This window comes from Emydura macquarii, unplaced genomic scaffold (assembly GCF_026122565.2).
Source record: "Emydura macquarii macquarii isolate MOO-44397 ecotype Brisbane River unplaced genomic scaffold, CSIRO-AGI_Emac_v2 contig_374, whole genome shotgun sequence".
Classification (NCBI taxonomy): Eukaryota; Metazoa; Chordata; order Testudines; family Chelidae; genus Emydura; species Emydura macquarii.
Window position 1 is genome coordinate 13,665,693 of NW_027130511.1, and position 17,181 is coordinate 13,682,873.

At 40.8% G+C, this 17,181-nt stretch overlaps 1 protein-coding gene across 2 annotated transcripts in view; it reads right to left on the reverse strand.

Annotated features, from left to right (window-relative positions):
* Positions 1-17,181, reverse strand: part of NUBPL (NUBP iron-sulfur cluster assembly factor, mitochondrial) — a 143,559-nt gene that overhangs the window by 4,907 nt on the left and 121,471 nt on the right. Inside the window, exon 10 of one of the 2 annotated variants that reach the window (XM_067534333.1) lies at positions 13,321-13,403. The exons of the other annotated variant lie outside the window; for it this stretch is intronic. Within the exon in view, the coding sequence (XP_067390434.1) occupies positions 13,321-13,403 (83 nt within the window). The remainder of the gene's footprint in view (positions 1-13,320; positions 13,404-17,181) is intronic. 2 annotated transcript variants of the gene reach the window in all.

Here is a 17,181-nt window from a genome sequence, read left to right on the forward strand (position 1 = left end):
TTCCCCCCCCAGGAGGGGGTGGCTCACAGAGGCACCTATCTTTAATTTGTCTGAGCACAACTCTCTGATGGGAAGAAGTGCCTGATCCAACCATCAGGCCCATCTATATTTCTGCACAGAGTCTGTACTTGCAATGTGCAGCTGTGGCTTTCCCTCTGCTCAGGGAGAATATATCAATCCTCTCCCTGCTAACCATATGAATGAGACTGTGAAGAGAAGACATTTTTCAATTACTTATATACCAATACTCGGAGTCTGGGTAACAAGCAAGAAGAACTGGGAATTCTTACAGACGAGAAGAAATTTGATAAACGGGCATTACCGAAACCCGGCCGGATGATTCTCATGACTGGAATGTTAAAATCATTGGTTATAACTGTTCAGGAAGGACAGAGTGAGCCAGGTAAGTGTGGGAGGGTGACACTCTACATTAACACCATTACTTGTTTTACAGTTATTGATAAATCAGAGCCACAGGATCTCAAATCCATATGGGATCCATGTGCAAACTAACAAAGCCCAGGAGGGTGTATAGCAGGGACCTGTTATTGACCTCTGAATCAAATCAGAGAACAGGATGAGTTAATCCTCAAACATGTGTCTGGGATGTGTAGAAAGTAAAATTGTGTTGTGATGGAAGTCTTTAGATTAGGAGACATATGCTGGAGTCTCATGCAGCCAACAGTAAAATATCATTAGAGTTTCTAAACATGACAGATGTTAATTTTCTATCACAAAAGATATTACACTCAACACAGTATAACTCTATTTTGGGCCTCATTATGATGGATAAAGATGAATTAATCACCGGATTGGAAGCTGGTGATTGCCTTAGGACAAGAGATCATGATCTGATTACATTAAATATGGGCAAAATGAGGGCAGTCCCCACTAGTAGTAGATACATTTGGTTCTTCAAAAGGGTTAATTTCCCAAAGCTGATGAAAATTATGAGTGAAAATGATTGGGAGGACAAATTAAGACAGGAAGAAAGGGATGAAAATTGGGAGTTCTTTAAGAAGACTTTATTAGATGGCCAAAGAGTTATGATTCCACAGTCAAGAAAAAGGATAATTTCTACCAACTGCATCTGAGGAAGTGAGCTGAAGTTCACAAAAGCTTATGCCTGCTGAAATTAAATTTGTTAGTCTTTAAAGTGCTACAGAACTCTCGTTGTTTTTACAGATTGGAAGAGTATAAATGATGATGAGGATATGGCAGTCATGTGATCTGGATCATTTGATAGGGGGGGCCCATTCAAACAAAATAGAGCCAAATGCAAATTTATGTATCATCATGCTCATGGAATGGGGGACCGTATCCTGAAAAGCAGTGACTCTGAAAAGGATTAAGAGGTCATAATGAACAAGCAACTCAACATGATCTTCTACAGTGATGCCATGCCAAAAAGGGCTAATGCGATGCTTGGATGTATAAACAAGAGAGCAGAGAGTAAGTAGGAGTAGGTAGGTGATTTTATCTCTGCACTGGTGAAACTGATACTGGAATACTGCATCCAATTCTGGTGTCCATATTTTTAAAAGGATGTTGGAAAACTGGGGAGGCTGAAAAAAATGCTTTACACTGACTGACTCGACAAGCTCAATCGGTTTAGCTTTTGAGAGACTTCAAGACATTCTTCTGTTTAGCTTCCCAAAAAAGCAGCATGAGAGGTGAGTTGATTACAGTTTATAAGTACCTTCACAGGGAGAAAATACCAGATACTGAAGGACTCTTCAATCTAGCAGAGAAGGGCACAACAAGAACAAGTAGTTGGAAGCTGACACCAGACAAATTCAAATTAGAAATCAGGCATAAATTCTGCAAGTGAGAGTGATTAACCACTGGAAAAGACTACCAATGTAAGCGGTGTATTCTTTGTCCCCTGATGTCTTCAAATCAAGCCTGGATACCTTTCTGGACAATATACTTAAGCCAAACACAAATTATGTATAAGTCAAACAAAAGTCATTGGACTCAATTACAGTGGTAAGTGGGTGAAATTTAACATCCTGTGATATAAAGGTGGCCAGACTAGATGATCTAATGGTCCCTTCTGGTCTTAAACTCTATGAATCTATGAACTAGTGGACAGGGTATATACATCTTATCACTGGGAGAAACGTGCAGTGGGTGTAAAAAGGCACTAGGCTTTGAGGTGAATGTGTGCATCCCAATGTGCCTTTGGCCCCTTTAAAACCAGCAGCGATAGTGACAAGGCACATGACTTGGAATAAGCATGGGACTACAGGAAACCAGACATAAGGCTTCCTGCCTCTTACTGAGGTGCATGCAGCAAATCGGAAAGACTCAAAGTCAAGGAAGCTGTAGTGGGGAACTCTCTACAGCAGCCAGTAAAGATCTGTTACATAGTGTTTTGTTTTGTTTTTTATTTTGAGCTTTCTTCATCTTCTGTTTATTAATAAACCAACTCTGAGGAAAAAGAACTGGATCTAATCTCTAGCATTTGGGCATTTTTTGAGCTGCTCCAGCTCATTAAATCTGCCCACTCACTTACACAGTGGCTAGAGAATTTGTGCAGAACACAGATCTGTGTCTCATAACCCTGCTTGGGGATAGCATGGGAACATTACTCTTTCCCTTACCTAGATGTAGCAGCCATAACTTGGCTGTGTGTGTCCAGGCCTTATCTTATGAGAAGATAACCCTTCACCATACACACAACTTTATTTTCATGGACTAAACCAGGATTTGGACAGTAAGCATCAATATACACGTACCAAAGAATGGAACATAAAACTGTAGGTCACTTTTTAACAGCACATTTAAGTTTTAAAAGATTTTAGAAATGCAATAATTTTCTACATCAAGGTTAAAGAATAGTTTAATGAGATGATTTGACCTAGTCTTGTTTCCTCTGAAGTGATTAAAAAGCGAAATCTTTATCCTGGTGAAAAATGTAGTCTTTTATCCAAAACTAATAAAAGGGCAGTAACACAACAACATATGTGAAAGGTCTAAACAGGATTTCAAATCATCAATACACCCTTTATTACACAAACCCAACTCTACATATATTGAACTTTTTCTCCTATTCATGAACTTTTTAATGTGCCATCTGTAGACTTGACTAATACAGCTGGGTTCAGTTGTTTATTTTCTCATTACTAAGCAACAGAATATGGCTTGAAACCAAAAAAAGTGTTTTTTTCTTTTTGGGTGGAAAGGGTATGGAGAGAAGAGGATTTTGAGTTCTTATTCATCACACACAACCACTTTTATATTAATACAATATGATTGAGATTTAGAGATTATAGATTTTCCTTTGTTATTTGGAGGCTCGAATAGGAATTACTTAATAGTCCATCTTTCTGAAAGGAAGTAGTTCATTTTTTGCAAGTTAAGAAAATAGTTAATTTCAAATTTATTAGTAATTTACTGGACAGTTACTTGGAGGTAAAAAACTCCCTCCTGCTTTGTGGGGCTGAGGGGAGCAGAAGAGCACAAAAAGGGGCAGAAATGCTTTGAAAATAGAAAGAGGGTGTGTTTAATTGGAACCTAAGTAGCACAGTCCCTTCTTCAACAATATTGCATGGTTAGGACTCTGTGGGTATTTATTTTAATGGTGGGAGGACAAAAGGTTGTATATTGCAAGGGAGAAGTGTTGAGGAGTTGCCACTCCACCTCCAAAACTAGCATACAATAATGCTGGACAGAACAGTGGAATTCCAGCATTAGGTTTTGTTACATAACCACTACGCCTCTTTGCGGAGATGAGGACAGGGATGATGAGCAGATAAATGGCAATCAGCAGAAGCAGGGCGCATGGAAAAATGTTGAGGGTTTCCTTAAGGAAAAAGAGTGAAATTTCCTGCATATCTTTGAGCTGTGTGCAAATGAAAGACAGACACAGGTATCAATTTAAACAGCAAGTCGAAACTCTACTAATATAACAATGGGGAGGGGCACTATCTACCCACCCTCTTTCACATACTAGGCATTTAATTGGGTCCAATGCAGTTACAGGGCTCCCACCATATAGCTGAAGAGGTAGACCCTCTTCAGCTGACCCTAGGACTCAACTCATTTCCAATCCCCATGCCCTTTTCCACATTAGAAGGGAACAAAGTGCCAAAGGAGACCTTAGTCTGCAGAGACTTCAGGTCTTCCCTTCTCCTTACAGGCCAAAGGTCCATCAGCCATATTCCACATCTCATTTACCTCTGGGAGCTGATTCTTTTAGCCTGTATCTGCACTGGACATTAGGGGCGCCAGCTATTAGCTTGGTCACACCTTCTTCCCACAGTTTTATGTGTTTCATGCCTAACCTATTTCCTAAAAACTCCAAGCCAAATGCCAGACCCTATGTCCAACAAGGGCACTCCATCATATCTAAGTAGTTCAGGGTCATCATACCAAATGTCTGTGTGTGTGTGATCACCAAACCACTCGTGTCCAATGATGACTCTGGCAACATCACAGATCATGCTCTTCCGAGCCCTATCTCCATGTGTTTGTTCAACCATTCCCTGCCATACTCACCTCACAAGCATTTCTGATTAAATTAATCTCATGATCTGTCAGTCTAATCCACCCAATGTCCCTCTGAATCCTAATGCACAAAATTACCCCAAGGCAAGCTCCCAGATCACTTTCCCCTAGCTGAGTAATCAGGAAAATAGGTGAATGTAGTTCACCAGTCTACACGTGCAGAAGAGGCATGAGCTTTACCTGACAACGTGTCCCTTCTCTCAAACCATTGCAGGTGGATAGCCTCAGACCTGAAGCTCAGCTGCAATACATATGCCAACCTGACTGCCTGCTTGTGGGTCCAATGGCCTATAGAGTGCCTGCAGATCCCCTTATCCACCTTATTTCTGATCACACACAGACAGGGACACTCGATACTCAGTAATCCATCAATAGATTCAACATAGGTCCTAAATCAGTTCAATTTCCAGAGCCCACTTGCCTGCACCCTCAGAGAGCTGAAAACCCTTCAGTGATGTGGATATCTCTGCTCCCATCCTGAAGGAACGAATGCCAACATTTGCCAGATTGGAACCCAAATGGGCTAATGTCACCCTCATTACTACAGCAAATAGTATCCAGTCAGGTAGATACCAACTCCATGTATAGAGGGCCCGGCTCCTGCATACATATGGCTCTTTTACCGGACATACCCGTTTATATGAGCATTCTCTTAGTTCTTCTATGGCCCCATTTCCAGATTGATTGGGTTGTAAATACCTTAATTTTCAAGGACACTGCTCCTTGTTTAAATTGCACATCTACCGATTTTAATGCACTCCTCAAGTTGTCCCCTTGATACCAGCACACCCTCACTAACCCTGAAGGCAATGAAAATAGCAACAACAAATGCAGCTTTAAACAGAGCCACATGCACACCACTGTAGGTAAAGCTCCCGATCACCGAAATAAATTCTGTATGGTTATGGAAACCCACGCTGAAACCTACCCTGCATCTCTCACCTCTGGACCGTCCCTCCCAAGGCTTCCTTAGTAAGAATTATCTACCTGTGTTAGCAAATCCTTCCTGCCTACAACAAAATGATAGAGCAGCAATGTTACTACAGCGGAGTGAAAATTTTTGGATGAATAGTTTGTTTAAAAAATGCAGTTTTGATCTACATAAAACAATCTGTGAATTTGATCTAATTCATTGTGATAGGGAAAACCTTTTTCCATGTCAGCAAACTGTTGAGTCCATATCCACCTGCCCCTTTATAATCTTTAGCCCAGTGGTGAGGGCACTTGCCAGGGATATGGCAGACCCAAAGTTTGAATCCTCACTAGATATTCCCCCCTCCCAGGTGTGTATCCTAGCCACCAAGCAATCAGCTGTTTTGGAATGGGTTTCTCTCAGTCTCCCTTGTTGAAGCCGTTTCCACTGTGTATAAATACAAATACTCACTGGGCCAAAGAGACAGTGAGTGAGAAAAACTCTATAGCTTGGGTGGCAGATCTGGATTCAAGTCCTTCCTATGAATTAGACAGACAGAAGATTTAAATCCTCATCTCCTGCCTCCCAGGTGAGTGTCTTAATCATCAGACTATAGAGTTGTTCTAACTCACTCTCTCTTTGACTCAAAGAATATTTATTTATTTATACACAGTGAAACAGCTTCAATAAGACAGACTGAGAGTGACACATCTCAGAATAGCCTATAGTCTGATGGTCAGGATGCTCACCTGGGAGGAGGAGATATCCACTGGGGATTCCAACCTGGGTCTCCACATCCCAGGCAAGTGCCCTAACACTGGTCTTATAGTTATAAAAGGGAATGGATGGACAGACACACACGCTCACTCCTTATGTGGAAAGAGGGGTTTCTGTCATTTTTTTTTAATGTTCTGAATATTTTTTTATTTTTCTGTTTGCTGGCCAATCCAAAAAATCAATCGCCCACCTCTAAAAGTGACCCAATATAGTAGATGATGCCAATCTCCAGTGCATCAAAGACACCGCATAATTCATCACCTGAACCTCAGGAATGGACTAAACACACTGGAGGGTTCCTAAACGCTAATCTATGAATTCAACATAACCAGCCTTGTACACTCACAATGTCCCTGGGGCAATAGAATTTTCCACCAGTCCTAAAGCCTTCAGGAGCCATGGTTCCACAAACTCTGAGGCATCACCTGTAGTCTTGGCTAGCAAACAGCACTAGATCCCGTATTTTGTTATCCTGAAATTGAGACAGAGCATGGGCAATCCCATTATCTACACCAGAAACATGCACTACACGGACAATGTGTTAAACAAAAGGCAGTGCAATACAAATGCCATTACTAGCCACATTACCTGTGCTCACTTCATTGACTCTGAATTAAAGTGAATCTCTGCTTGGTTGTCACACCAAAACCAAAACCGTTTATTTCTAAATTCCTCACCCCAAATAGTGACAGCCACCAATATCAGAAAAAAAATGAATATACGTAATCTCTTATTATACCATGCTCTGTTCACTCCTCAGGCCATCTCTGTGCACACCCATTCCCTTAGTAATAAACTCCAAAACCCAGAGGCATCAGACTGTTCCTGTAGCTCTGATCCTAGCATCCAATTGGATCACTGAACTGAATACCCATTAAATAAAAATGCTTCCCCAAACCAAATCTGCCCTTCCTTCTTTGGTCATCCTGACAAAGTGATGAGGCTTCTTGGCTCCAGAAGTGGCAACCACCAAGTGAGCACAGAAGGTCCTACCCAAGGCCACTGCCCTACATGCAAAATTTAAATGCCCCACTGGTTATTTATACCTGTTTTAGAGTGGCTTTTGTAGACCCTTTGATTGTCCTTACCAACACCCTTAGATTACCTAACCTTTCTCTGGGTATCTGTGATACATCCTGCTTAGTATCCAATGCAGTTCCCAGGTATGTTAACTGTGCTGGACCGTCTGCCTTTTCTGTGGCCAGTGGTACCCCAAGCACCCTGTCATCTCCATAAATGCTCTCAACAGGCAGCTGTACTCTACTGATCCATATTTCCTGCAGAGGAAGTAATTGAAACAGTGAACTGCCTTGTAAGCAAGCCCATTTCCCTCACATCTGACAAGTGCAGCATCACGCTAAACCTTCCAAAGGCTGAACATGATGTGGAGCAACGCACAGCCTTGTCCAAACAGAACTATCCCTCAAAATGAAAACCCAACAAGTTACTATTTTTGCGTAGAACAGGGAGTAATGTTGCATTTTGCTACCTGTGTCCCTATGCTGCATTCCTTAACCATGACTACCACTGCAGCAAATAAGGAATATTGTGAAGATAAATGAGGGTCAATACTGTTGTTCAGAGAAGCTTTGAAGGTAAGATAAATGGCTGATAATCCTGTATTGTCTGTTAGCTTTTATAGGCACTACACTCAGGAGGAGAGGTGCAGATCTCCACTGGTAATTTCAAAAAAGGCCCAACTATTCTTTCTATCTGATATTTTCCCAAACTACGTGTTCTAATTCTTTAATGATTATACATTTTCAGCCCACAGCTGCAACCTTTCCCCTTCTGATGTAGGCTTCGCAGAATTTGATTTTTATTTAAATTTTCACAGTTGCAGAAATTATAGGTGGAGGGTGTCAGACAATGAGGGGTAAACAATAACTGTTTATTTACAGTAAATGGTGAGATTCAAAAAGTTAAAGCTCTACAACTATTAAAACACAAACTGTCAACATCATATGTCAAAATATACAAAGTAAATAGCCTTAAATCGAAACTCTCATAAGCTCCCAAGCAGCATTTTTCTCACTTTGTCTATCTGTAAATGTCAATTATCGATAGAAATACTTTTTCATAATTTTTTATGTTTACGGTGAAATTGACATTTCCTGACATTTATCGATAAAAATCTAATCCTTCCAAGCCTATTCAGATGGGATATGAAAACCTACCAGATGTCCCTTGCATATATAAGCCCGATCTATCTGTCTTGTTAGAATAATTCCATAATAAGGGTCCTTAGCACCTCTAATTTAAATGGAGATTGGGCTTCTCCCAGAACTGCTGTTTCCTCCTGTTGCTCCTGTTGGAATGCTGGGTGCTTGATGACTTCCCACCAGACTGGGCTTTTCCTCTACCCCCCTACAGCAAGTATGAACATCATACTAGCCTTCACATTTCTTACATCAAAGCTTGTATTTGCAAGAGGAACAAAAGCACTTCTCTTTGCTGAATGAGAAACAGACCTTAGTCTGATCTCCCTCTTTGAAGCCTGTTATTTTGGTACTGGTAACCCAGTCTCTATAACATGCTGGACAGAAAGACATGGAGCCATGGATTCCAGCTACATGTCTTGGTCCTTCTGGCTCCAGGGCAAGTTTGACATGTCCGCTTCCCTAAATCTAAACTCCTCATCACACCTTACCATGCCCTGGCACCATATGTGGAATGTTTCTGTGCTAGAACAACTCTTCCCTCTGCATATTATTAAACACAGGCAGAGACAGAGAGAGACAGACACACACACACAACCTGCAATCCAGTTCTCTAGTGTCCTAGACACCTTCGGCTTGCTGGGCTTGTCCCCTTTCTTTTTTCACTTGTATCTACCACCCAACTTTTTTTCATAGATTTGTGTAGTTTAAGCCTTGAAGGGACAATCAAATCGTCTAATCTGACATCCTACTATTACGTTTCACCCACGCCCAATAACTTTAGCTAAACTAAAGCTTTAGTCCTCAAGAGATTAAACTGTTGTGTACCACCAATTGCAATGTCAGAGAACTGATTAGGTGAAACATGTCCAGATGATTCTAGCAGGTGATTCGTGTCCCAAACTGCAGAGGAAGGCAAACCCCTGCACCCCTCTTCTCCCCCATCTCCAAAAAAACCAAGGACCCAGCCCATCTCATTGAGGTGGAAAAAATTTTCTGACCTCATATTTGATGATCTGTTAGACCCTGAGCACATGAACAAGGCACATCAGCCAGACATCTAAAACAGAGGAAATAATCCTCCAGATCATAAATGTGCATCAGGGAAAAAAATCCTTCCTGATCTCTGCAGGCCATCAGCTGAAACCCAGAAGTATCAGATTAGATTATAGTCATCATCATCATACAGACATGCAAGCGTTGTGACCATCCTGAGAGCAAAGTAGGCCTGGAACAGAAGGGTGAACACATGCACGTATTCTCATTTCCAAACCTTAACAGCTTTTGACAAATGGGCACCAAGGGATCAATCTGTTTCTGCAGATGGTGTCCTGGCATCCCAATTTTCAAAAGCACCTATGTCTTATGGGTTCTGCTGTACAGAGGGGTGGTCTGACTGACTCTCCTTTTGGGGGTATGGTAGGGCTGATCAGAGGGAGGGAGAGGTGTGACAGCTGTATCGGGGTTCCCCTAGTCTCTTCTGTTTATTCTCAGATTCTCTAACTCTGAAAGGGTAGTGTTGGATTGAGAATACCCTCATATTATGTCCCCTATTCCTTATGGGTGAAATCCTCAATGTGGGAATTATTATGTTAATTGAGTAAATGTTTAAGCTGATCGCAATTTTGAAATGGCAAAAGAACAATTCAGACTCCATCTTGGAGGTCTTCTTCCCCAGTGGTTCCCGCCCTTTCTGGGAAAAAGGTGGGAAGAGTAAGGTGGAAAGGAGTGTGATCTGCCTAGCAACATGACTCTATAAATTGTAGTGAGCCAGTCAGCTCGGGGCTGTCTGCCCTAGAGGACCAAGGTGTCGTCACGAGCAGGAGTTCACTGGGAGAGAAGAAGAGAAGCCTCTAGGAAGAACACCACGGATAGGCCCCACACAAGAAGATCAGCATACCTACCTCAAGTGGTTCCTGAGTCCCTCATCAGACCCTGAGTTCCTGGATCATCATCCTGGGAGTCATGAATAACACCCCAGGAGGGTGAAGAAAGACCTTGAGTAGTTCTTATTAACTTTGGGCCTCAGTAGTTTAGGTTTAAGTTGGGAAAGAATCTGGAATTAAGCTCCACCTTGTTATCCGCGAGTGACCCCTCGTTTGTTATTTGCCCCTTGAATAAATTGTTCCTTGTTTTGCTTTATTCTGAGTTTTGGTATTTACCCACCTGACTACCCCAATGATAGATACGGAAGAGGGACCTAGACACTTACTTTTTTTAATTGTTGGCGGGAGGGTTAGGTGTTTATTTTCTCCAACCGTAGCAGCACCAACCACCTAATCGACTTGCCAAACTTGTCTTACCTGGCCAGTATACCAGAGTCACTGTCACCATGTAAGCATGGGGCCAGGAGGTTGGTAAATGGCCTTCCATAGGGTAGCTCCCCTGAAGGCTTATAGTGGTCTTTGGGAGCTATAGAGCTCCCATCTGCTCTCTCCTGGAGATGCCTAGTAACTGCTGAGAACATCCATTTTTAAGCCCTTATTCCACCCTTGACATGACTGACAGTTGGAGGGGCAGGGCCAGCCTTGCCCACAGCCTCTCTTTAACCCCTTCATCACTGGTGTGGGGATTATGTAACCCAACACAAAGGGGTTCTCCCTCTTTCTCCTTAGAAGGCTCCCCCTGTTACCTAAGCACTGTCAGCTTTGCTCGGTTCCCCTACTCCACTTCCTGCTTTCTACTTTACACTTCCTACTCAAGATTAGGTCCTTGACTCCTTTCACTGTCCTGGGGATGCCCAGAGATGGTCTCATCCAAGGGGGCGGGGCCTCAAGCCTGCAATCCCCACCCCCACAGCTCCAAGGAGGAGTCATTTCAATTTGCATAATTTTATGAGCACTCTTCTCCTGCTTGTGGGGTCTTTGCTGGAGGGGATGTTTTGGCCAGATAAGAAAAGGTGACTTCTTTTTAATCAGCTACATACAAGCGAACTAAGGGTCTGTCTGTCAGATGAAAATATACGGTGTTTTTTAAAAACATGTTAGCTAATACATTTTTGCCTAGAAAATCCTAGTGTAGACAAAGCAGACTGTATTTTAACATGTTAACTGGTCAAGGTGAACTCTAAGGCAAACATGCAAGCAAAATGTATTAGCTAATATGTTTTAAAAAACACCTTTTATTCTAGTCTTCACAGAACCTAAAAGGTGTCAGTTAAACTCAGCAAATTGGTTTCTGAGGACTCAGTCACTCTCCCTATAGCCAACTGTTTTATTTGGCCATGTATTATTTCAGCCCTATAACCCTATTTCATTTATAAATGTTAACTAAAGAAAGCAGAACAGATTTATTTTAATATTTCTAAATTTACGGACAAGAGTGGAGATAATTTCAACAGTGCAATGCATATTGTCCTCTATCTGAAAAAAATGTGGTTTTTCATGCATGAACAGCTGCAATTTTAGTTTATTTGAGGAATATGGTGATGGATGTCATGTATAAAAGATTAGAATCTGACCTCATAGGACCTCTCTCACCATCATTTATGTGATGTGAATTTTATATTTTTAAAAAGTATGAAATAAGAGACATTAAATTTCTCTCTCATTCAAATGAGAATCAAGTGGGGGGAGGGGGAAGGAGGGGAGAAAGCAATTTTAAATTGCACATAGAGATTAGTAATTGTTTATCTATTCTTTGTGAGAGGAAATTATTATTTTACAAAGGCAACAAGAAAGAGTAAAAAAAAGTTCTCTTTTACTGAGGCATGGTATTTGTTAAAAATCTACTATTTTCATATTTAACTTGATGTCAATAATGGAGTTTGTTTATATACCCCATCATCACCCTAATGCCATAACCAATACAAGGACAGGCAGGAGTCAGAAGCTAGATTAGAAACAAACTCACATAGCAGATCTACGGAATTTTACTGTATTTCTCTTTTAATAGGATAGTGCTGCTTTTAAAAGGTACCAGCCTGATGGGCCTGGAGAGTGAAGACTCTTCATCTATCTAAAGAACAGATATACCATAACATCACCCAATCATCACAAAGGACAAGTTGTGGTCAATAGTGGTACAGCCCTTATCCCTGACTAGTGAATGTGTTGCAACCTGTTAGTAGTCTTATCAGTTATTCTGTTCCAACTCTCTCTCAAAACAAAATTAAGAAGTATAACAATGTTTAGGCTTTGCTACTACTCTTCAGAATGTTGGTCACTGTATAAAAATGGTGTCCTATTGTGATAGGCACTGCACAAATGCAGTAAAAAACAATCCCTGCCTTAAAGAGCTTACAATCTAAATAGAGGAGACAGGCACAGGGTAAGGGAAATAGGTACTAGACAGAAAAGCACTATACTGTCAACACATATGACAACATTTTATGCACAAAACTACTTTTCTTGAAAGACAAGTCTGTGTTATGCCCACCCTCTCAACACACACAAGCTCTCTTTTCGCAATAAAATGTTATGATGAATTCAGGGAAAAATCCCATTTCCACTTGTATATAAATTCTTCCACTTCCTACTGACAACATTCTAGGCATTGACAATGTGCAGGTTCTTGTTTCACAGATCTTTTGACAGAACAAACCTTCTCCTTTGATCAAATACCAAAGGATCAACAGACAGTCTTAGAAGACCTATGTTAGTAGTTAGATCTCATGTGGCCTGACATTGAACCATCTTTTTCTTGGCATGCAAGCATCTGGATTGAATCTTTTGCTACTGAGATTATGGTTCAGACTAATTAAGCGAAAACATATGTGTACACAGAGAAAAAGACAGCAAGGATGAGCCACATGCTCCAAAACTGAGGTATACAGGTACGTCCATAGATTAACTCAATTTTCAGTATTCATTTCCTTATGTTAACTAGAAGGTTTCACTTTTTAAAATAACAAAGATACCTTTGCCTCCTCCTCCCCACTCTTCAGGGGGTTTTTTTGTTTGTTTGTTGTGATTTTGGGTTTGGGTTTTTTTGTTTTTAAGTGCATAGCACTAAACTTACCATGTCACTCTGAGGCTGCGAGACTACAATAGGCTGGCCGGCATCACATGTCTCTCTTACATTAACATGCAATGGAATGTCTCCTGTATTTAAAACACCAAAATACATTTACATAAAGACTTAATACACTTCATAAGTGCATTTCATTAAACTAGGCCTGAAGCTACTTGAAATCAAATTCCAGTTCAGGGTATCCTTTGAATTACTTAATCTCTAAAATTAGCATTTAAAATGAAAATTAGCTGCAGCAGAGTTCCACATGTCCACAATCATTAGTACCAAATATACTTAGAATGTATTCATTTTCTGGAAAAAGAACCGATTGCTTTGCAATCATTTGTAATGACAGAACATTTATCTTATTGTTTGCTGGAGAGGCAAAAAAGCTCAAACTGAGACATTTCTATGGTCTAGACATTTTGGATAGATACAAAATAAAAATACTTCTTTGAGTGTCAAGATAACATACTATTCAGCACATTTCTTAATTTTGTACTTTGTCAGTGTTTTGAGATTTTAATCACTATCCAAACTCTAGCACATTTTGCTGTTTGGCAAACAACAAAATGTGCTATAGTCCTTAGTAGGCCATTGATTTAATTAAGTGCTAGCTCATTCTTTTTTATAATAGCTAACTCCTGTGTGTTTTGCTTATGTAATCAGCAGGGAACAGTTATAAAAGAAAGAAATGTTCTGAAGGAAAATCACTTATCAACCCACTGAATATTTTCACTTAATTCTGAAATATTTTTCCAGCACTAAATACAGTAAATTTTTTAAATTTCCATAATTATTATATCACAACACAGATACTGCCTATGAGATGAAACGCATAGTTAAAAGCTGATCTCCTGCCAATATTACATTTATAGCACGCTAGAGGACAGGCTAATCTTCATGCAGGCCTTGTCTACACTCAGAAATTGTACTGGTTTAACTAAAAGTGTGTTTTTAAATTAGTTTAATTAAACTGGTGCAAAACCTGTGTTTGGTTAGAAAGTGTGTTATTTTGCTTTAACTTAATTTATTTTTAACACCAGATTAAGCTAAATGAAAAAAATAGCTAAACTGAAATAAATGTTCATATATAAACTCACACTGGTTTAACTAAATCAGTTAGAAAACAAAACTCTACTTAAACTGGTGCAAGCATGTACAGCCAAAGTATAGTCAAAGCCTTAGACTTAAGTAACATACAAGAGTTGGTCCAAGAAGTATCTGTAGCTGAGCCACTATGTTACAGTGACCAAAATAAATATTAAGTTCAACACCGTTAGAAGAGGAAAGATATCAAAATCTTGCAATAAACTTTAAAAAATAATTTTAAAAAAAGTTAAGGATGCTAGTCAAAAAGACCCTAAAAAAACTATGAAGGTGCATGTCTTGACTCCATTATTAAGGTTGAATTGAATTCTACACTTAAAGAAGAGATGCAACCTCTTTCTTATACATAAAGATTACAGTCTATCCTCCTCAAAATTGCTCAGTACTTATTCTTTCGGCACAGAATGAATTTTCTGATAATTTACAAGTAAATTCATTAATATGTTTATAAGTTACATTTAATTAAAAATTGGTCCTTTAAGAAATTTACCATTGCAGGTCTGATCTTTTCTTTGTCCAGAATGTTCTTAGTAATGGAATAATACAAACTCTTCAAACATCCCACACAGTAAAATATCACTGATATCTTGTGCTTAGGCCACACTTTTAAGACCTTTTTTTTGGATTCAGAGTAATTTTTTTGCAGTCAATCTTCACAACTAAAATTTACTTCTTCAGCAGCAAGAGAATTCCGCAAAAAACTTCCCTTTCTCAAAATGGCTGCCATCTCCTACTGTTCTCAAAAGGATTGAGGCCCACATTTACAAAGGTAGTAGGTGCTTAAAGATGCAGATAGGTGCCTATGTACCTAACTGAATTAAAGATAGTAGCTAAATGTATAAAAAGAAACAAATAATTCTGTGAGAAAGCGTGCAAGAGAATCAGGGGGTCTGCTAGAACACCATGGGTAAAGCAAGCAATTAAGGAAGATATGGATATTGCTGAGAAGCTTAATTATTTCTCTGCATGATTCTTCACCACAGATGATGTTGAGGAGATACGGGTCTGGGACCTACTCTTTTCTGGTAATAACAATGTAGTGCTGTGAGAGACTGAGGCATCAAAAAAAAAAAAGAGGAGCTGGAACAAACTGATAAATTAAAAAACAACAAATCCACTGAGTCCAGATGGTATATGCCCAAGAGTTCACAATATATCTAAGAATGAAATTTGCTGAGCTGGTAGCAAAAACATGCAAACTCTTGTTTAAAAAACAAAACAAAATTAAAAATCTTACTATGCCAGGGGATTGAAGGCTAGTAATTGTTGGGTGTTTTAAAAAGGTATTAGAAGTGATCTGAGTCTGGAATATTACAGATCCGAAAGATTTACAGTAGAGTGTCACATTATTCTATACTAGGACCAGTGTTGTTTAATGTATTCATCAATGATATAGAAAACAGGGCGAGCAGGGAGGTTGCAAAATTTGCAGATGACACAAAATTATTGAGTTAGTCAAAACTGGAGAAGACTAAGGTATACCAGAAGAACCCACTTAAACTAAGTGACAGACACTACCTCTCAATAGTCAAGCTTAGTGACTGGACCAAAGGTCAAAGCCAGACTTCAGGTCTGGACTGGGCCAAGGCTGGCACTGGAATCAAGATCTGGGGACAGGCCAGGATCACAACCAAGATCAGAGTCCATAGTGAAGCAAGTATTAGTACCACAGCCAAAGTCCAAGTGCAAGCCAGGGGTTGAAGCCAGATGATCAGTCCAGGGACCAGCCAAGTCAAAGTCATAGCCAAGGTTCAGATATAGGCCAAACGTTGTAACCAGATAATCAGAGTCCGAAGATCCAGGGAGGATCAGAAAGAAGAGGCAAGATTGGAGCGGTTCAGTAAAAGGGCTGGAGCAAGGACAGGGTAGGGCAAGGACAAGACTTGAACATGACTTTGGCAAGGCTGGGGCAGGAAAAGGAACAGGGTCAAGAGCAGGCTGGAGTCTCAAGAGTCTGTTACAGTGCAAGGCAGCAAGAGGGATCCTGGCTGGGTAGTGCTATTGCACAGACTGATCTGCAGCTCTGGTGGGGTTGAGGAAATACCTGAGCCTGGGGGTCACCTGATCCAGGCTCTGCTCAGGGATAGGCTGCAGCTCCATGCCTGAAGGCAGAGTCACTGCAGGCTCTGTGGGAAGGGTAAGGGTACGTACTGAAGCACTGGGGATGGGTGGGCAGAAGTCCACCCCATCTGAAGGTCCCTCCTTCTAGTCTAAGGGGAGGAACTACCAGACCAGGGTGTCAAATGATTACGGGGGACAACAAATGAAAAAAAGAAGGATGGAAGTGGGGGTCACAGATTCAAAATCAGAGATCCAGATGAGAACACAAGAACCCCAGACAGTGCCCACTGCTCTTCAAAGGTGTCCAGGAAGCCAATGGACATGGCCCAGAGGAACTCTGCCCAGAGACTTCACTTGAGAGAGGATCAGAAGTAGCCCCATGATTGCAGAGCACAGCCCCTTCCAGCTTCTTCTTCTGGTATGATGGATGGTCACCCTGGCCAGCACAAGGAGAAGGTTGACGAGGAGGTCTCACAACTTCGTGGGACCACGGATAGGATGTGCATAAATCAGGAGGTCCAGAAAAGTGCAGCCAGAACCAGAGGAGGAGGTTCTGGAGGAACTGGAAGAGGGGCTGCAAACTGGCACACTCAATGTAAATGTGCGCCAGGGTCTCCTCACTGCAGAAGAAGCAGGTGTCGGAGGAGATGGTGAACTGCACCAGGTATACGCCCATGCTTACGGCTCTGTGAAGGA